The sequence below is a fragment of the Manihot esculenta genome, chromosome 14 (genome assembly GCF_001659605.2).
Source record: "Manihot esculenta cultivar AM560-2 chromosome 14, M.esculenta_v8, whole genome shotgun sequence".
NCBI classification, from domain to species: domain Eukaryota; kingdom Viridiplantae; phylum Streptophyta; class Magnoliopsida; order Malpighiales; family Euphorbiaceae; genus Manihot; species Manihot esculenta.
In genome coordinates this window covers 10,316,991-10,338,420 of record NC_035174.2, presented here as the reverse complement: position 1 = coordinate 10,338,420, position 21,430 = coordinate 10,316,991, and the positions used below count along the sequence as shown (strand labels likewise).

The 21,430-nt window shown below is 32.5% G+C and overlaps 2 protein-coding genes and 1 pseudogene across 3 annotated transcripts; 1 reads left to right on the top strand and 2 right to left on the bottom strand.

The window, feature by feature from the left end:
• The first annotated feature begins 983 nt into the window (after positions 1-983).
• On the top strand, positions 984-5,630 carry LOC110599658. The gene is made up of 3 exons (XM_021736162.2): positions 984-1,224; positions 4,131-5,268; positions 5,365-5,630. The coding sequence occupies exon 2, from the start codon at positions 4,207-4,209 to the stop codon at positions 5,215-5,217; it is 1,011 nt and encodes a 336-aa protein (XP_021591854.1). The 5' UTR covers positions 984-1,224; positions 4,131-4,206; the 3' UTR covers positions 5,218-5,268; positions 5,365-5,630.
• Positions 5,631-8,314: 2,684 nt separating this feature from the next.
• On the bottom strand, positions 8,315-12,315 carry LOC110600505 (annotated as a pseudogene).
• On the bottom strand, positions 12,273-16,335 carry LOC110631197 (probable receptor-like protein kinase At5g20050). Of its 2 annotated transcripts, none has more exons than XM_021778939.2 (2): positions 14,753-16,335; positions 12,273-12,378 (listed from the first exon to the last, which is right to left on the bottom strand). In XM_021778939.2, exon 1 carries the CDS (start codon positions 16,152-16,154, stop codon positions 14,808-14,810), a length of 1,347 nt encoding a protein of 448 aa, XP_021634631.1. In that variant the 5' UTR covers positions 16,155-16,335; the 3' UTR covers positions 12,273-12,378; positions 14,753-14,807. The 2 variants fall into 2 exon arrangements, with proteins under 2 accessions (XP_021634631.1, XP_043806065.1); XM_043950130.1 differs by lacking the exon at positions 12,273-12,378 and adding an exon at positions 13,683-13,718.
• Positions 16,336-21,430: the final 5,095 nt, after the last annotated feature.

Here is a 21,430-nt window from a genome sequence, read left to right as displayed (position 1 = left end):
TTTTTTTATGGAAGGATAATATTTTTAATAAGCATTTTCAATTTATTTATTAGTGACAGACAACCGACCCTCAACTCGGATTATACCGTCTTTAACATACACATTATGTTAAGATAGAGCACTCGTATTTAAGATCTAATATGGACGTTGGAGGTTGAGGACGTGGTCGAACATTTCTCAAACATGATCCCTGAAATTTGAGGTATTGGGTTTAAAATCTTAATAGGCCGTATATCTTGGAAGCCCGATTAATATTAGGGAGTTTTCTAACTCGCGATTAATATCTCTAATATATGTGTCCAATTATAATATGTGTGTTCTGAATTTAGGACCTATATTTTATATGTTATTGCTATTCAGTTAATTTAAAAAATATAAATATTCGATAAATTAATAAGAGACGTATAACTATATAAATATAGCATAATAATAAATAAGTGCATATTAAAAGTATAACAATCAACTAACAATATTTTTTACCAAAAGAAAAGAAATGGAAAACTATTTGGAGGTTGGAGAAGTGAATCCACTCTCAAAATAATAATAGATGGAGGGCTCTTCTCTACTTCAACAGAATAGAAAAGAGTCGAAAATTAATAAAGAAAGGGTGACAATCTCCCAAAATTTTAACCAAAAAAAATGGAAGAACCTATCTCTTAAATAAAACTAAAGAGAGATTCACATACTCCCACTCAAAAGTCACTGGCCCTATTGAACTAATCAGACCATCCGTTTTTTTGAAGACGTGTATCTTCTAAGTATATATAAAGGATAAATGTTATAAATATGAAAATAAAAATATTAGTTTACATATGACAGTTTCACACTCGAAGTTCTAACAGGAAGAAACGGCGCCGCCTTAGGAGTCAAAATTTAAAAATTTAAAACAAGATGAACGAACCCGGTCGTTCCATGTCAGCAGTTTGTGTGTCAGCGAGATGCTTCCTATTTATCTGCCCCATTTCCCCCATCTCTCTCGTTTATCATCTCATTCTCTCTTTTCTCCTCTTCTCCTTTATATCTCTCTCTGTGACTCTCCTCCTCTCGCTCTATCGAAGAGCCCTAAATTGCTGCCTCCTCCATCTCCATCGCTTCCTTCTTTTCAAAATCCCTTTCTTCTAGGTTATCTCGATCCTCACCACCTCTAAAGATCACCCTATTGCAGGAAGCGAAATCAAGAAAGAATCAAGTCAATCTCCCCAATTCTAACCCCCATAATCTGAGGTAAACTAACTACTCTGAACTCATTTTTTTTTGTCCGATTTTACTCAGATCCGACTCTATACTCTTTTTTGGCTTTCTTTTTCTCTGGATCGGATAATTCGATATTCTTCATTTCTGAATTTTGGGATTCTTTTACTTGCTCATTTTAGTTTGATGTGCTCTTAGCTATGTGTTGGTAATGATAAGTGGACAGTTGAGCTGGGTCTTTGTTTTCAGCTTGGTTATGTTTGTAAATACGTCATGTTTTAGCTTTGTAGAGATGTAAGTGAGAGGGGGGGGGGGTTTCTATCAGGATTGTTTCTGTGTTCATTTGTTTGAAACTTGTTTAGTAATTGCAGCCGGTTTTTTTTTTCTCTCTCTTTTTTTCCTCTAAAGTAGGGTTTTGTTTGATATTTTGTTATTGTGAATGTCGCAGCTGGGTCCTTCTGTATTATATGAACTAGTACTTTCTTGAGTCCAAGTTCAAATGGGATTAGGAATTAAATTAAAAATAGAAATGGAGAAATGAAAACGGCTAAAAGAAAAATGAGGTAAAGCCGAATTGAATTGGAAGATAATTGTTGCAGTTTGACTTCGACTTGTTAGCCGACCATGAAGCTTATAGAGGGAGCTTTCCTCTCCTTTATTTGAGGGTCGTACTGTTTTGATAGAAGTGGTGTGTGTGCCATGGGCATAGTTTGATTAGTGAATAGGTGGATTAATATTTGTAATGTGGTGTCGCATGAGTGAAATTGTGAGTTGTGAGAGATATAATTGGTTGTTTGTTTAAAGGCTGTACTGGTTGTGAGGTTTTTGAGTGGTACTAGAATGTCTGCTCGAGTTTCAGTCTCATTTTGGAGCCAATTATTAAAAAAGGATATTTTATATAACATACTTGATGATCTAATAAGGATTTTATCTCCATGTCACATGATAACTGCTTCAAAAGCGCTTTGAAAGTGAGTGGATGATCTTTGAGCTTTATGTTTATATATTTGGAAAGCATGAAGCTATTTTGTGAATGGCAACAATGAGTAGTGTTGTGAAAGCTAAGCCTAGGGTCGAGGTTCTCAAGGCGCCAACCTTGGGACTCTACAAGAGAAAGGCAAAGGGACCTTTAATAGTACTTGCCTTATGCTCCTCATTCTAGGTGCGAAGCTCAAGAAAGGTGTACCTTCTTTATTTTCACCAGAAGGGAGCCCATATATTGGCAGAAGAGATTACCACTAGACTCTGAATTTGCCAGTATACTAGAATTTAATGTCGATGCCCTAGGAAGTTGCAAAAGTTAGTGTTGCCGATGTTAAAAGTCATTGGAATCACATCCAGTTACTACACTCAAGATTTGCTTACCATTCACGTTTGCATTTTCAACACTGATGATCCCTTTGGTCTTTTACTTATCATCTTGTCTCAATTTTTACTCATTTTCTCTTTCTTTTTTATTGCTTGTTATACTTATGTTTTAGGGAGGGGTGTGCACTCAGTTAGTTCGGCATGAACCAAACCAAACTTAAAAAAAAAGAACCAAAGTTTAAAAAATATAAAAGTCCGGCCCAAACTGAATTGTCTAGAAAAACGAATCCAACCCAATCTATCAGTTTGGTTTGTTTCTTGAGTTTGTAACAGAATTCCAGCCTAAAGGTGCAACCGTTTTGGTCATCCAAGGTGTGGACTCTTCCTATTCTTCTCAGATGATGCTCAATCCACCATAACTACCCTCTTTGCTCAAAGCCCCAAATGATATATAGCCTTTGAGAATGTGTGCACCAATATGGAAGGATGCAGCATTGGAAAAAGACTTAGGAATTATATTCATTATATATTAGGAAGTTCAGAACTATTGTTTAGATATTCTATTAATATTTTGGAATATTTGTAGAGTTCTACTAGATTTGGAATGTGCTAGTTATGATTGGCCTTAGTTTGAGTTAGTTTTCCCAACTGTTGTTAGAATTGTACGATTCTCCATTTGATCTTACAATTCAAATCAATTTCCCAACAAATTGATTTGAATCCATAGGCTAAGTTTTAAATTTACCTGAAGCTTATGATTCTTGATTCCAATTTTAAGATTTTCTATTCGATTCCACATCCTAGCACTTCAAATATGTAAAATAAAATTGCAAATGTTCTTGAATTGTGACTAAATCGAAAGAATCAATAGTGAATCAAGTTGTAAATGGAATTATATTTTTAAAATTTGAGATCTCATTTATTTTTGCCATTAGAAGTGTAAATGAACTATTTTCTTCCACCACCCATTCTTTGCCCTCTCCCTCTTCTTTTCTTTTTCTTTTTCTTTTTTCTTTTTAGTTAATTTACTTAACTAATTATAGTTGTCAAGTTATGACAATTTATATTAGTAAATTGGAACTTACTGGATTTTCTATTATTTAATTATTTGATTCAATTTAAATAGAAGTTAGCATGTATGTATAATGATAACTACTGTCTACAATTCCAGAGTTCATAATTTATAACATAAAGCTATATAACATATAAAATACATATTATTCTATTATAAAGAATATTTCTAATTATATAAATGATAAGTATATATTTATCAGAATATGTCACTATAAGGTTTTCTTTACTCATTTTGCAACATAATATTCTTAATTTATTTTTAGAATTTTCATTGAATCTTATGATTTGATTTTCGATTTGACAACTTGGTTCTCCTAATTTGTTTAGGTTTAATATTCTTAGTCGATATTTTATTGGAAGATCTTAGTCTTATGATTATGATCAAGAATTAATAGAATTTTGAGAATTCGTTTCGCTTCTTTTGTGTCTTGAAAATCTTTTTTGCTTGACTTTTTGATTTTTTTTTCCCCTTTATCTACATCAGTATCAGACTGTAGTTTCCTTGAGCTAATTTTACTTGAGGTATTATTCTTATTATTCTTTATATTATTTCTTAGAGCTTCAACCGTTGTGTTGCCATATTCTAAGAAGCATTGGATAGTAGGGTGGCATTGATAGTTGTATAGTCTCAAGATGCCAAAGGATAGAAGAGATCGTTCTGTATCTTTTGATAGGTGCAAGGGATCTCCATACACATGCAGCTCCAGTCGTAGCAGGCGTACTTCACCTAAAATCCCTGCAGAAACTGGGGTGAACTTAAAGGAATGGGAAGAGGCCAGGTGCCCTGTTTGTATGGAACATCCTCACAATGCAGTTCTCCTTATTTGTTCTTCCCATGAGAAAGGCTGCCGTCCTTACATGTGTGATACAAGCTATCGCCACTCAAATTGTCTTGACCAGTTCCGCAAGTCATTTACTGAGACCCCATTAACAAATTTACAACCAGAAGAGAATAGTTTCACAGCCACAAACTCAACAACTGTTGGTATATCAGAACCAACTGTTACAGGGGAACAAAGTGAGGAAGGCCCCTTATCTGCCGTTGCCATTACTTGTGAGAAAAAAATGCAACCAACATTGGTGTGCCCCCTCTGTAGGGGGCAGATAAAAGATTGGACTGTGATGGAGCCTGCTCGTCGATTTATGAATGCAAAACCAAGAAGCTGTGCTTGTGAAACTTGCGATTTTAGTGGCACATATTCAGATCTCAGGAAACATGCAAGGCTTGAACACCCACTTGTGCGACCATCACAGGCTGATCCAGAGCGGCAACAGAATTGGAGAATGCTAGAGCGCCAAAGGGACCTTGGGGACTTGATCAGCACACTTCATTCTTCATTTGGAGAAGAGAGGGGTGATGATAACATTTTACCAATTGATGATGGTGGTTGGCTCACCGTATTTTTTCTTATAAGAGTGTTTCGGCCTGGGTCAAGTACAAGGAGTAGCAGCTGGTCTGGTACATCAAGAGCGAGAGGACAGCTGAGTTTCAGAAGGAGATCCACCAGGCTTTGGGGGGAGACTCATGATGGGGAAACTGGATCATCTTCCAGAGATGAGGGCAATGATTCATCAGATGGTGGGTCAGGCACTTGGAGACATAGTGAGCACATTGGGCAGCAGCCGTCACCAGATCATTTATGATCGCCAAACTTTTTTCTATCAGTTGAATTGTTTAATCAAAATGCTCCAACTGTAAGTCTTGCTTCAGGACCTTTTATTATGCCACTAGCCACTAGTTTGCTGATGGAAAGACATATAGTTGATCCAACACCTTTTGCTGTGTTTCAGGTTGAACGGAAAGGAGTGGAGTTTCTTCGCTTGAGCAAGTGGATTCTGTTCCAGTGAGTGTGGAACAGTATTGAATTTTAGTTGCTTGAATGTTTATCACAAGTGTGAGCAAATTGTAATTTGGAAGAAAAAGAAAATGAAGTAATTTATATTGACCAGTGGACAGCTGGTCTTTTGCTTTGCATTTGTTGTTGCAGTTGTGTTGAAATATTTTTCCTTTGAACAAGTATAGCTTGAAATAAATACGTATATGGTTGATTTTTGGAGGGTTGGTGCCGTCTATCGTTGTTTGGCAACGACCAGTTACTTAAGGTTCAGCTGTTTCACATTAGAAAGGTTCAGGCTTTTATCGATCGATCACTGATCATCTGATTTTTGGTTTACGAGTGAAGACATCCTAAACCAAACCGGTCATCAGATTTAGCCCCACTCTGTTTGCATAATAATAATTAAAAAAACATATGTTTTGGTCATTTGATTAAAAGGGAGAATCTGTCCATGAGACCCAGCATTGTTGTCACGGTTCTTTAAGTGATCACGATCAGCCCTGAATTGGCGAGAATCGTGCGGCACTTAGCCTAACCGTAACTCTTAAATATAGAACTACAAAGAGTACTTGATAATGGATGCGAGTACTTGGTGATGGAAGCTAAATAAGGAGTACTTGGCAATGGAAGCTAAATAAGGAGAGAGAGTTAAGAGTTCAACACAGATGGAAGGGAAGAAATAGGATGCGAGTACTTGGCAATGGAAACTAAGTAAAGAGAGAGAGTTAGAGTTTAACACAGATGGAAGGAAAGAAATAGCTTTGAATTAAAGTGTGGGTTTTGGTTCTCTCCCTGTCATCTCTATCTGTATATAAAAATTACAAATGGCTATTTATAGTTTACTCAGAGAAATTTTAGAATATCTTAAATAATAGAAAAATAAAGCGCCTGCCAGCATTTCCAAGCCTAGCGCGATTCCGGACTTCTGAGCTTCTCCTGCCCTAGCACCCTTTCGGGCTTCTGAGCGTTTTCTTATCATATCAGCTTTTGACAAGTGTCCGAGTGTTTTGCTTCTCTGGTCTTGACGAGCGTCCGGACTCCAGTCTTCTGAGCTTCCAAACTATTTGCACGCACTCTTTACAATACACGCCAAGTAGATTTTCCCGCTTGTCAGCTCGTTCACTAGGCAAGTGGTCTTTCTCAGCAAGTCAGCCAGTAGGTCGTCTCGCCAGCGCCAATTTGCCAACGCCTTGCCTGCTTTTTACCTGCTCGTCGGCTTGCCTTTGTAGGCTTGCCGCCTCCAATTAACTCCTTGTAGGCCTATCAAATTCAAAACAGCACCCGACAGCCAAATCTTTCCAAAATGACTTGACTCAGCCTAGTGTCACCTGCTTAGCGCCGTACCAACTCAAACAAAAATAATTTGGATATTTGTGAGAAAAATTGTGAAGTGTTACATTATGCAGTGAAATTATGTTTTTTCCTCTTTTCAGTAAGAAAAAAAAATTGTAGAAAAGATATGAATCGTAGGGAATCATATTAGAATCGAAAAGATAAAAAATTAATATTATAGGAATTGAATCATTCCAAACTGAACTTATTTAGTTATTTAATTTTAATTTTAATTTTTTATTAAGAATTATACTGACATCAAATCAGAATCGTACGAAATTGTAACCATACTAAAAAAAATTGATATTATATGTATATTTTTTAAATGATTTTAGTGATATTATAATTATATTATATAATTTTAATAATATATTTTATATTCAATATTATTTTATAATTTATATTATTAAAATTATAGAATTTTATTTAATGAATTTAAATTTAAATTTTATAAATTATTAAATAATATATAATAAAAAATTATAAATAAATAAAAATATAAACAAAATAATTATTTGAGAGCTATTCTAAACTTAATAAAAATTTAATTTTTTTATATATGTATATATACATTATTTTTATATTTAATATTATCTAACTATTTTTATAAATGAAATTATTCATATAATTTAAACACTCTCTCTCTTAACTATTAAATATTATTAAAAATATTATAAAATAATCATAAAATCTAATTAATTATTAAATTTTTTTAACAATATAACTTAAATAATTTAATTAATTAATTATATTTTATTCTATCTAAATAGGTTATATATATATATATATATATATATATATATTATTTCAACTATAAATATATTAATCACTTTATAGTTTTTAATCATCACGTATTAGTAATAAAATATATTTTTATATATTAATCACATATTAGTAATATAATAGAAGCAGCCTGGTTTCATTTGTAGATGCGTGTTGGCTTCCTCTGACTTCTGGAAATGTATAGAAACTGTGGCTTCTGAATATCAGGGAGACGCCCATCATCTCATCTCTAAGAATTGCAACCATTTTACAAATGACATCATATGGCCCAGCTAGGTATGCAGCAGTCCTTCCAAGTAGCTATCCTTTTAAGTCTTCTTTTGGAATTCATAAGTCAGTAAATGTTTTTTATTTTCTTATCATTAATCACAGGAGCTTTAGGTACACATTTGGTTTTTGCTAAAAGTGAATTTTTAACCTTAAAAAGTCAAATTAATATTGATAATAGATATTAATTTTTTTTTTAATCAAAATAAGCCCAAATATAAATTTTGTCAAAACCATAAACAAAAATCTTAAATAAGATTTTGTAAGCTATCTTGTATTTCTTACATATATTATGATGAGAACTTGTGATATCCTGAAAAGGATTCATAAGTTATTGGAGGTGAAGAAGAGGTAAGTAATTGGAAGGAGAGGTATACCCAAATTGAAGTGTAAGGATGGAGAAGTAAGATAAATCTTTAAAATTTGTCATCCATTCCCTTCCTTTACCCTTCCATTAGTTCCCTCTGCAACATTTTTATTATAACTCTCCTTATCCTTCACTCTCTTTACGTTTCCTTGCCCAACCCTTAATTACCCTCTCTTCACCTCATTCAAATATGGTATAATAGTTGAATAGTTTAAAAGACTTAACTATGGAATTACTGTCTCTATCATAGTTATAATTACCTATTTGCTTATGACTAAAACCTTGATTCTGATTCTTCTGTTTAGAGTTAAAAGTAATAAAAACATCATAAACATTGCTAAAGAATGTTAATCACATAGCAATAAAGTAAAAAATAGCCTGCATACTTGAACAAATTCTTGAACAATTTACTTGCATGATTCGTAGAAGGAAAAAAAAAAAAAAAAAAAAGGAGATTTTTTAGTGGATTCCCCAACAACAAACCCGTTGTATGTTTTGAATGTCACATCCTGAAATCCAGTTGAAGCCAAAACCCTGGATGATTTCTCACCAAATTTATAAGGAACCACATCATCACCTGCAATCAATTAAACACCCAAATCAAGTTGTGACTAGCTTTAGACACGCACAAAAAAACAAAAAAGAGTAGTGACTGGCTGCAATTCCATGCCAGCTATGCTGCTGGCACTGGCAGGTGTTTGATGGTTAAAAGTAGAATCTTTATGAAACAATTTTTTAAAAAATCTCAAGATGCAATACGTTTATGAAGAAGGAAATAGTTTAAATGTAAATGATTTCACTTCCACTCGTCATTCATCCTAAAATTAAAAGTACCTGACCCTTGTGTGGGAACAAAACCATGGAAAAGGCTCTCTTATTTTTTATGAGACTTTCATGACCTTCTACTCCTGGTGAGCAAATTGCACCCTAAGGTAATTAGAAAATGCTATTATCAATAAAATGCCTACGAAATCTTGACATCCAATATATTGCATTTACGTGCTACCGAACTGATCCACTTCCCCTTATCTTGGCTGCTACTGGGAAATTTTAAGACAAATCAAAGTTCCAAGCACCTATATTATAAATATGCTTGGCACCAGGAGTCCATGACATCCATACAAGTAGGTCCAATGACTCAGAGTTGACCATAAATGACGAAACAAATGCTAGACAAATTACAGTAAGGTGCTAGTTGAACAGCAAACAACAATTAGAAGAAACAAGCAGCCACAAACAAGGAATTGGAGAGATGTTCAAGTCAACCGGTTGTTGTCACACAGATAAAACAAGAGAGATGTTTTATTGAGTTGTTGAATAAGTGTATATTGATTCTTGCAAGGTTCTATCATGAATATGTCCCAGACTACATTCTTTTTATGTCATATGATTAACCAATGTGTGAAACACGACACAAACAGTAGACAGTTTTCACATTCTTATTTGTTAAATTTATGTGTATATAATCAGTAATAAGAAAATGCTAAAATAGCTTCGGTGGTGCATTAACCTATTCTCATGGACAATTCTTGTTCTCAAAGTTAGATCAGCAAAATATAAAAATAAGAGCATTTGTATGCTGTCAGTAGTTTCTCAAACCTAATAATACCAGTGCTACAAAATCAATAATGGGGAAGATACTGCTTAAGAAGAAAAACCTAGATTAGATCCCCATCACCATTCTGACTTGGCCATTTTACTTGTGTGAAGTTTCAGTAGCAGTGATGCGAGATGTAGAAAAAGAAGAACCGGTTTCAATCAGAACTAAAACCGTAACAAGCAACACTTACTCTAACTCATGTGTCTATATTTGAGCAAGCACTGCCCTGACTAGGCTCTTCCAGCTGGTGCGACCCAACTTAAGCTTGAATTCAGTTAAAATAGTGAAAAAGCTAAGTCAAAAGCTGAACGTCAAACAAGGGAATCCAAACAAATTGTTGTGCTAGCTCAGATTGAGCACAGCATGAGCCATCAGATTTCCTATTTCCCATTGGAATGTTCATTTAAAATAATAAAATGAGATAAGTTATACAATTCCAAACTTTTCTAAATAAACATGATGAGATAATACAACAAGACAAGCAAATGAGAGATGTTTAGAATACCTTTGCCATGACAAAGCAATATGGGCAGGGAGATGGCACGCCTTGCAGCTTCTTCCAACCCCTCAATTTTGTTGCTCAAGGTCCTGGCAAAAGAGAATTTAAACTTATGAGGCAATAGAGTCAATTAATAAAGGGATAGAGATCATGTTGAAAGGAAAAGAAGCATAAGAAGAAGCCAAACTTTGAGCATGGGAGCCAGCCACTTAATCCAACAACTGCCCTCAAATTGGCAGGATGCTGATTTCCATTTGCATACTTTCCTAAAGGAAAGCAGGTTGCAGAATATAAGTAGCTGCACCCATGCTGAAGCCTCCAATACCAAGTTTGACTGTAACATAGGATATTATAGTTATAAGGACACTGAGAATGGGGGAAAAAGAAAGAACAAGCTGTTGCAATTGCAGCCTCAGATAGTAATCAGAATACCCGAGTTATTGCCATTAATCAAATTGACATGCTAAACATTAATCATTAGCTAAAATATATTCAAATACAGAGTACTTTCAATTGACTGCCCCACCAACTATAACTGCAACAAGAAACCTACTGTCAGCCGGTTCTGTTGACAATAAATTTGCGATATGAGCAGCTGCAGCATCAAAACCTTCCACATCATCAGGAGCATTTTCTGAAAGTTCTCCGATTAAATCACAATGAGAAATAGATTTTCCTTTTCACATGCTGTGGATTAAGTTGAAAACTTAATCAGTGGCCGAGCCTGATTTGTATAACAAGTAGAAGAATTAAGTTTCACCTAAAATAGATTTTCTTTTCAGATGAACTACCAAAACAAATAAAGCTAACAGCATGAAGTCATGACACATTCCATTTAATTATTTTCCTTTTCACAAGAAATGCATTATTCTACAGCCTAAAAATTGACACATGAAACTGAAACAACAAATGATTTAAGGGATCAAATTTGCTAAATTAGTTGAAAACTTACATGCTGTGGATGGGAAGCCACCAAATACAGTTATAGGTCGAGTTGGAGCAGTTGGGCATATCCATTTAATCTGCATAGCATTTATTTAAAAAAAAAAGAAAATACTGAGTTAACAATCATTGGAATCTACCAAAACATTTGCTTATTAGGTATGTCCAATTGTTGAAATGTGCCTACATTTGGAAGAGGAAGGGTCTCCAATAGCTGGGAGCCTGGGACCAGCTGCAAAACGAGATTAAACAATTAAAATGGGTGAGTTTGTTTCCACTGCTTTTGGTTTTGGAGTGGTTGGGGGTGTTAATGGCAACTGGTGTTTAAAAATGAAGATTAAAAGCTTGACTTGGAGCAAAATTTTAAAAGTAACTGTGATCACATTCAACTGTAATCTAGGCACTTGAAACCAGAGATAATTTACAACCCAAACATGCTATACTATTGAACTAATGTAATGCTGTATCAAAACAAAATGGATGATTCAGTTTCCGAAGTGCTATGGCATTAAATGAAACAGTGAGAACTCACAAATGCAATTGGGATTCTTAATACAGGTAAAATTACCAAATTAGCATTCAATGAAAGACTACGCAACTATCTTAATGCCAAAAGTACCCAAGTTCAAAAGAACAAACTACTTGGTTCCTCCACCAAATTCTACACAAAACACAAAGACAGAAGCAGTGGATATGAATGATAATCAGAAGATGCCATTAATATATCCATTATGAAGAATGCAGTAGGAAAATGATATTACCTTGATCCATTATCACCTAAACCATGTAACCATACAACAGTAGCTAGGTGTTTACCTTTGGGCCTAACCACATAGGTCCTTCCAAACTCAAATGCCCTTCTAGCAGTTTTACCACCTGAAATGATGTTAAAATACAAATCAATGAGGAAGGAGTGCGCACCAATTGTATAACATATGCACATGTACATATATTTTCTTTTAATACATAATCCAAGTAAATTTGTGTAACCTTTGCATATATACACACACAAACCAAGTAAATTCTTTTATTAAGTAATGGCAAGATGAAGATGATGCAAGAGGAAATAAAACTAACCAGAAGGGGCAGTCACAGAAGGACCACTGAAACTCATATTAGCTCCACAAAAATAACCCAGCAAAAACTGCTGATTTCAATAATTGAAGTAACACAGAACCTACAAGAAAAGAACAAATTTAAACATCCACAATCTAGTTGATTCCCAGAAATTACCAAATAATTCTTAGATGGAACCACCCGAGCAAGTGCACAGAAAACAAAACAACAATGTCACAGCCAGTACCTAAAATTTTGTAAAAATGAAAATAAAATCCATCCTAAAATGAAAATAGCAGAGAATATGATTTCACATTATTGGCCAGATAACCTATAATCTCATGTAACAATTTTGCATACATTTCCAAAAATATGGGCTATGCTAAAAGCTTCCCGTCTAACTTCTTCTATCTCTCTCCGTCTCTTTTCCCTTTTTTTGCTTTGGTAGCTCTACGCACCGTTTTACTGCTGCCATATTCGCCTGGTCAACGAGGACAGCACAATTTTTTCCCATACATGTGTGGTGTTCATTAACTAATTGTATATTTGATCTAAAATTTTGATGTATTAAAATTTCTTACTTATAAAAATAATAATAATTCCTTTCAAAAAAAATAATAATAATTAAATATAAAATTTTTATAACAATTAAGTATAAATTAATTAAATCACTAATGAATTATAAAAAAATTATAAACAATTCTATTTATTGTTGATTCTAGTTTAAATTTTATTTATTATATTTTACGTTTTCATAAAATAATAAAATTATAGTTAATAAAATTTTCTTTTAATATATTCAACATTATCTCTATGGAGGAATTTAATATTTTCAAAAAAATAATAAATTTTTAAATCGCTGAAATTCCCTAAAGATTAAAACATAAGACATATTTGGTAGATAATGTAAGACTATTATGGTCTATGGAAAAATTTTAAATATTCTTTAAATCTAAACTTGGTAAAAAATGAAGATAATAAATTGGTCATTAGACCAATAAGCTAATACGAGAAACGTGTCCCCAAATCCAAGTGCCAATCCGAATCCCAATCACAATCACGGTGCTTTTTCTTGACCAACCTATTGCTCCTTCTCCTCCACCAAAGCAAGGAAAGAGTGGAAGGTCAACTCCATTGCCAAAGTTTGTGAGATCAAGGCTCTGGAAAATTTTTTTTAGCGCTTGAAACTCTGAAAATAGTCAATTAAAAAAATTTTTTAATGAAAGAATTAATATACTTTGTTAGAAAATACTTTTTTAAAAAAGTTCTTTAAAAAATATTTATTAATACTATAAAATTTTGTATGAATAAATCCTATAATATATCTTTTAATTTTTTTTATATATAAAACAGTAAGTACCATGCAACTTTTTCTCTGTTGTTGCTATAATACTTGCCTGGATTGGCAGAAGACTTCATGTCTTCTATTATCAGATTGCTACAAGGGGGCGTTCTTCCATCCTGTGACATTGCATATTGCAGAACAACTCATTTTAAGAATACCAGAGAACTTAGAGCTTGTTTGGGTGTGTATTAGAGGACCAGAAAAGGGTTTCTCAAAAAAGCCTAACAGTTTAGAAAATTTTATTTTTATATTTTTATAACTAAATAATATCAAAAATAACTTTAAACTTAAAATTAATAATATATTAAAAAAATACTTTTCTAAATAACAATTCTAACAGTAACATCAAATAGACTATTTACTAGTGCTAATGGTAGTGCAATTGAGCTTACAAGCTTCACAATCACAGGTTAATCCTTGCAAGTTGCAACTATCAATCACGTGCGTTAGCCCCTAGAGTTGTATATATTAGTCCAAGTGGTTCTTGAAGCTGAAGGCTTGGTCAATAGTCCAAACTTCATACCCATTTTTAATTCCAAACTTCATACCCATTTTTAATGTTTTACTCTTCAATTACACTATCATAGTCTTGAGATCTACCTAATCACATATTAATATTTTTCCCTTTTGCATACTCCAGCTTGATTCCATGATCATCACAGAAATGAGAAAAAGCTTGCAGTAATGTGAAATGGAGGTTTCATCAGTTTATGTATGTTATACACCCAGTTCATGTCAAATCAAAATATGACGAGTCTTACATTTTGAATTCAATGAAACCCACTTGATCTAAACAAGAATTCTCCACAAGAATATATTTATTGCAACCGACAGCTTTTATTCTAATGTATCTTCCAATAAAAGGTCTCTCTTGAAGAAACTGAGAAAGCTTTTCTCCTTTTCTTTGCAAGATTGATTCGTATATGAAATTAAAGATCAAAATTCCAAGTAAGAATCAATGAAAGTAAATCTCGGTTCTTGGAAACCTTAATCATTAATGGGTTATGTGCAATATGTCATTGAAGAAAGAGAAGTACAATTTTAGATAATCAGTATGAACTTTAACCTTGGTATTTCTTTTTCTTATATGGACAAGTCTTGGCCAAAAATTGAAAATGATGAACTCAACGAAGAAGAAAAATGAAGATACCTTAAAGCTAAAAGAAATCCAAAGAAGAAGCTTTCTCCATGAGTAAGAGCAGAAGCTATCTTCCGGAGATAACTGACATGGTATATGAGCATGAAGGGGTATGATTGGTGCCATCTAATTGATCTGTTGCCAGTGCAGCAATGGTTGCTCTCTTGTGATCATCTGGTGCATCATCATCAATTGACAGCAGATCGATAACAATCATTTGAGTATCAGGGGGCTCCTCCACAGCCACCCGGTCTTCAAGCATTTCCACCACATGAGCCATTGTAGGCCTAAGCCTAGCCTTCTCTTGTATGCACCAGAAAGCTATATGAACCAATCTCTTTATTTCACTCTCATCAATATCTCCACTTTCAACAAGCCTATGATCAACCACTTCCATAAGCTTTCCATCTCTCATTTTCTGATTAACAATTTTGGGAAAGTATTGCCATGTCCTCTGAGCCCTGTCATTGCCCTTTTCTACCAAGCAAACATTTCTCTGGCCTCCAATCATCTCCAGAAGCACCATTCCATAACTATAGACGTCAGATTTCTCAGAAACACCTTGCTCCAAGAGCCATTCTGGAGCTAAGTAGCCTCTTGTCCCGCGGATATTTGTGATGACTCTACTCTCATCTTTTCTCATTAACTTCGAAAAACCAAAATCTGCAACAATTGCTCGATAATTTTCATCAAGAAGTATGTTCTCTGGCTTCACATCAAGATGCAATACTCTTGACCGGCAATCATGATGAAGGTAAGAAAGTGCCTTGGCCACATCAATGGCAACTCTATACCTTAATTCCCATGACAAGCACCCTCCAGGGAGATTCCGGGTTCCCCTTTTGGGGAAAATCCAACAATCCAATGACCCATTTGGGATGTAATCATAAACAAGGAAACGAGGGCCTCCTGCCACAATACAATATCCAAGAAGACGCACCAGATTCACATGCTGAACACTAGCAATTGCTGCAACTTCCGATCGAAATTCCTTCTCTCCACGCTCCTCTTTCTCAATCCGCTTCACAGCAATGGCAGTTCCATCGGTTAAAATCCCTTTGAAAACCGAAGCTGACGCCCCTTGGCCAAGCAATGACCGAAAATCATCAGTTGCTTCCTCGAGTTCCTTGAATCGAAACTTTATAGGAACTCCAGCAACTTTCCTCAAGAAACTATACTCAATGCGAAGCTCTCTGCCCTGAGAAACTAATTGGGTGGCTAACAACTTGCTTCTGCGATTATAACGCCGTCTGATCACGAGGCAAGCAAAGACCGCGAGGATCACTGCAACACCAGCCCCTGCAATAAGGTAGAAAGCATTGGAGAGCTTAAGTGAGACGCGAGCGACAACGATGACTATAACGAGGATGATAACGGTTGAAACAGCGATTATATTCGCTTTCTTGTCCTCCATTAGAGAACAGGTTGCAAGGGAAGATAGAGATAGAGATAGAGAAGAATCAGAATTCTGATTTACATGTTTGGCTCCTGCTTAATGGTTCAGTTTCCTGGAAAGCGCAGAGGAGGCTGTGACTCACAGTTCCAGTCCGACGACGAAAACCATTTCCTTCTTCTGATAAGTAAGTTGTTGAATGGTGCTGGTTTTTGTTTATATAGTACTCAAGAAATGACGACTTTTCTTGGGTTAATACACTTTAATCTAAAAAATACTTTTAAAAAACTGCATTAATCGGCTAATAGTCAAAAGGAACTTTTTCATCCGAAGCACTCTAAAATTTTGAAAACTATTCGGCCCCATTTTATAATTTTTATTAATTTTTTTAATCATTTCAAAATAATTGTTCACTTTTTTATTTAAATTATAATAATATATAAATTAAATATTATAATATTATTTTATTATTAAATAACTGAATTTCAAAAAATATAAAAAAAAATTAATAAGAAATAGAAGGGTAAATATGTATTTAAAAAGAATATTAACAAAGATTTCTTCAGTGCTTGTGGCAATCCATGGAATCCAGAACTGCAGGCAGGGCGTTTATTTGGATTCACGAGGGTACAGTAGAGGCGGGGCCATAGATTTACAGTAGAAGAGTGCAAGTCAATCACATTATTTACGTAAAATTACTTTCTGAGTTATATAAAAATAACATATATTTTTCTATTTTTAAAATTTAATTACTTAATGCATATATTTTAACTTTATCAAATTAAAATTTTTTTATTTAATTTCTTATGAATTATTTTAATAATTATTAAAATACTATTAAATAAACAATTAAATTGACGAGTATATGGAATGCTTGTTATGAAAAATATATTATTTATTAATTTTATATTATTTTCTCAAAGAGAAATGAGACTATTAAAATTAAATAATATAAATTTGATGATCACATCATCTCTTAATCTTATTATGTAATTAACAGATCCTGTTGGCTGTTGCTGCTCACATTGCATTTCACCATTTAGATTAAGAAACCCTAAATCTAGTGTTAGTGACCTATTCAAGCCGAAAGAATAAGGACCGTTCATCTACCGTTGATTCTCAAGACTTTGACTCGTTCAATTCCTCCTTATTAATAAATAGCCATGACAAATACATCAACATAATTAAATCCAGCTCCCTGTGGCCTCTTTGATACTTTTGAGTTATACGTTGATTTTGGTTATGGGCTGGTTCGGAGCCGATTTTCGGCAGAAACCATCGGTTTGGTGGATTTCATGATTCAAATCAGTTTTATATATTAATTACATAATAAATTATATTTTTATGCTATATATTGTTCCATTATCCTAATAATAATGGTATTATTATTATTATTGCATGATTCATTCGGCAGAAAACAAATATGAAATGATTATTAATTTCCTGGCTCAATTATAGAAAACAAAAAGACAAGTTCTGGCTTCTGAGTGCTATGACCGAGTCCTTAGCTGCATGTGACTTAATATTCAAATGTAATAAGATAACCCTAAAAAAAACAATATCATGTTTGGAACAGTAATTTAAGTTTTTAAACTTTTAATTTAAAATAAAATTTTAACTATATTAAATAAAAATTTTAAATTTTAAAAACATATCAAATATATTATCGGAGACATATATGCTTTTTAAATTTATTTGGATTAAAAAAATTTAAAGGCCAAAATAAAATTGAACTATTAACTTATAATGTTGATTGAGAAACTGTAGTGAGCTTGTATTCACATTGATAATAACAAGTTACTGTACTAGACAATTTGATTGTATGCTTAATTATTAAAAGAAGTCTGACTTATATTTTGGCATGTAAGTGATTTTGATAATGGCTGTAAATGATGTGTTGGATGAAGTAAGAATGCCATAAGCATGATCCATTATTTACTGGTAATAATATATAGATTTAGTAAAATTTAAAGAGAAATAAAATTAAAACTTTTAAGTTAAAGTTTTTTTTTAAATAAGAATTGGTTATTGAAAATTGGAGAGTGGAGAGTAGTATTTAGGGATGGCAATGAATCGGGTATTTTCGGATATCCGATCCGACCGAACCCTAATAGAACGGATTTGGATAGTTATAATCGGATTTAAAACGGGTTCAGATTTTAAAAATAATACCCATTGCGGATTCGGATCGGATTCGAGTTTTATGTACAGGGTACCCACTATCCGAACCCGTTTATATAAATAATTAATTTAATATAAAAAATATATTTTATAATAATATTTATAAATTTTTTATATATTTTTATTTAAAAATTTAAATTTAAATATTTTTTAAAAATATTAGATTTTTTAAATGAAAATTATTAATGAAAAATATTTTTTATATAAATTATTAATTAAAATATATAAGATTAAACGGGTTCGAATTTAATTCGGGTAATAATAATTGGATTTGGTACGGATTCAGATGGTTTAAATTAATTTTTAATCGGGTTTGGAACGGATTCAGATATTAATAATATAAATCGGGTTCGGGTTCGGGTTCGGGAAGTTTAATTTTTGCGGGTACCCTACCCGTTTACATCCCTAGTAGTATTTAAGATCTCTCAAATTTATACAGATACACCTAAATTTATGAGTGCAAAACTTTAAATTTATTTATGGTTTTTGATGTCCTGAGATTCAGGGGATTGGGTACACGATATGTGTGTGTAAGTGTGTAAGCTTGTCTCTAGGAGGGTATCCTTTCTCCCTTTATTTGTATTCTTCCTTACGAGTTTTATGGTCCGTATGTATAATAGTGTCAGTTCCGTCATCAATATCAAGCGATCATTTAATTTTTTCAAGGACGCATGCGAATAGAGCTGTGAAATGATTGAACCTGTCGTTCCTTTTCAAGTCTCATTATCGGGTTGGCTTTTTTTCTTACTGGGCCTAGATTTACGGGCGGCCCGACTTGCTATGTATTCCGGAGCCCAAGCCTGAGCTGTAGAGTAGACCGGCCGAGGGATGCCCCGAACACTAAGCCTATTCTATTTTCACGGACCAAATCTTTGTACCGAAAAATGAAGCCCAATAGTTATCAAATTTTTTATTGTAGAAAAAAAATTAAGATATAAACAATGAATTTGTATAAATATTCAAAATTTTTCTCCTAAAGTATTATTTAATAATAAAATAGAAATTCTTTAATAATAAAATAAATTATGTAACATATGCATTTTAAATATTTATTATAATAATAAAACACAAATTTACTATTATTCAGTATTAGCTATAAATAACAATAACAACTATAATTTAGAAAAAAAAAAGCAATTATTATCATTTGAATACATTGATAAGACATATATAAAGGATCATTTGCCTGTTCATATTCCATTCCTTTCTACCACTGCCACCTACTAAAAAAACAAATAAACTCAAAATAAGTATACACCCTTTTTTAATAATCTTGATCTAAGATTGCAATTTAACGAGAGGATGAAATCATACAGCCTTTCTTTTCTTTTTTGTCAGGAAATAAAAGGTTTCATTAAAACAGGCTCAAGCCTAAAATTACAGAAGTTTAAAGAAAAAAAATACTAAAGGCTTCTAGAGTCCAAAACAAGATACAATCACTAGAGAAGAAGCCTTCAAATTTGTCCCAAGACTTGAAGTTCACTGAAAGAAAGAGAAACCCACATTTAACGTAGCCCAAATGCATATTCGTACTTATCACATTTCAATTTTAATTATAATTTAATAAATATTTAAATATTTTTTAAACACTTAAATTTTAATAAAATTATTTTTAAATATAATTTTAAAATTATAAATTTAGTCAAGTTATATTTAAAAGTAATATTTTTAAAAAATTTATATATTTATTAGGTCATAATTAAAATCAATATATCTAATATAAAAAAATATTAAAGTATGAATACATAAATATATTTTAAACCTTATATATATGAATGTGGAAATTATCTCTCCGTATACCATCAAAGATTTTATAAAAATTTAATTCATTTATTTTTTAGCGATTCTTTTATTTGAAATGAAAGAATTTAATTTTTTATAATTTAAAAATTTTTTATTTTAAAAAAATATATTTTTATATTATTTTTAAAAAATTTATTTGATTTTTTTCTATAAAATAAATTATGTATGTCTTAAATTATTAGTAAAAGATATATATAATAACAATAATAATGTGTGCTTAGACTATAATACTCACTCAATTTTTATACGAGAAAAATGTATTTATATATATTTGTATTATTACAATAGAAAACACGGGAGTTAGAAAAAAAAAATCTCATAATATTTTTGTATAGCTAACACATAGGTAGAAAAATTTTATGAAATATCCGTCTAATTTAGAATAGCATTTGACTTGTGGTATTCAATCTGTGAAGTGGTTCGACCTGATTTGTTGGAGTGATGTTCGATTTGTGGTATCATCCAATTTGGTCTATTAGAATGGTGTCCGACCTAATCTGTTCGAGTGGTATTTAATTTATAAAGTCATTCAGCTTGATTTATTGGAGTGGTGTCTGACCTGCGGTGTCCGACCTTTCAAATCATTCAATTTAATCTATTGACATGGTGTTCGACCTATAATGCCTCTAATTTTTGAAGTCATTAATTTATTAAAGTGGTCGTCCGACCTTCTGATATATACCATTTTACTATACTCAAATAAATTACTTTTTAAAATTCACTTCATATATTTTTTAATTAACATGTTTGATGCACATAATTTAATTGAAAGTTCACATTCAACACTGAAGGTAAGATTGCTTAGTTGTCCTGTCAATTGAATTACAAAGATCCCTTCACTTTCTATTTTATAGAGATAAAGTTTTCACTTCTCTTGCTTTATAAAGTCTAATCTTTAATTTCTCTAGCTTGCACTTAATTTTCTCTAAAGCTTTATTTTACCGTTTAAAAGTGAGTTTGATTACCCTTCCATAAAATGTATTTGATTTCTCAATAAATTTATGCTTACTGAGAAAGAGCTCCTGACTTTACTCTATTATCCTGTTGTTTATTATTGCTTGATCTTTATTTTTTATTTTTTTAAGTTTTTATATAGCCGTGATGATCGAAACAAATTTAAATTAATGAATTTTTTTTTTGTTAAATTTTGTTGAGATTAATATTTTTAAAGAAGTTATCTATACGTCTAATTATTTATAAAAGAGTGAAATCACTACTCTAAGCTCTGCCTTTTATCTTCTCACTGAGTTCTAAGTTTCCTTTTGCATGAGATTGAAGGTTGATATTGATGTGAAGAGTTTTTATTCATGGCT

Bases quoted from the DNA above. Each gene is read 5' to 3' on its own strand.
- LOC110599658 (XM_021736162.2), top strand. From the start codon at position 4,207: ATGCCAAAGGATAGAAGAGATCGTTCTGTATCTTTTGATAGGTGCAAG.
- LOC110631197 (XM_021778939.2), bottom strand. From the start codon at position 16,154: ATGGAGGACAAGAAAGCGAATATAATCGCTGTTTCAACCGTTATCATC.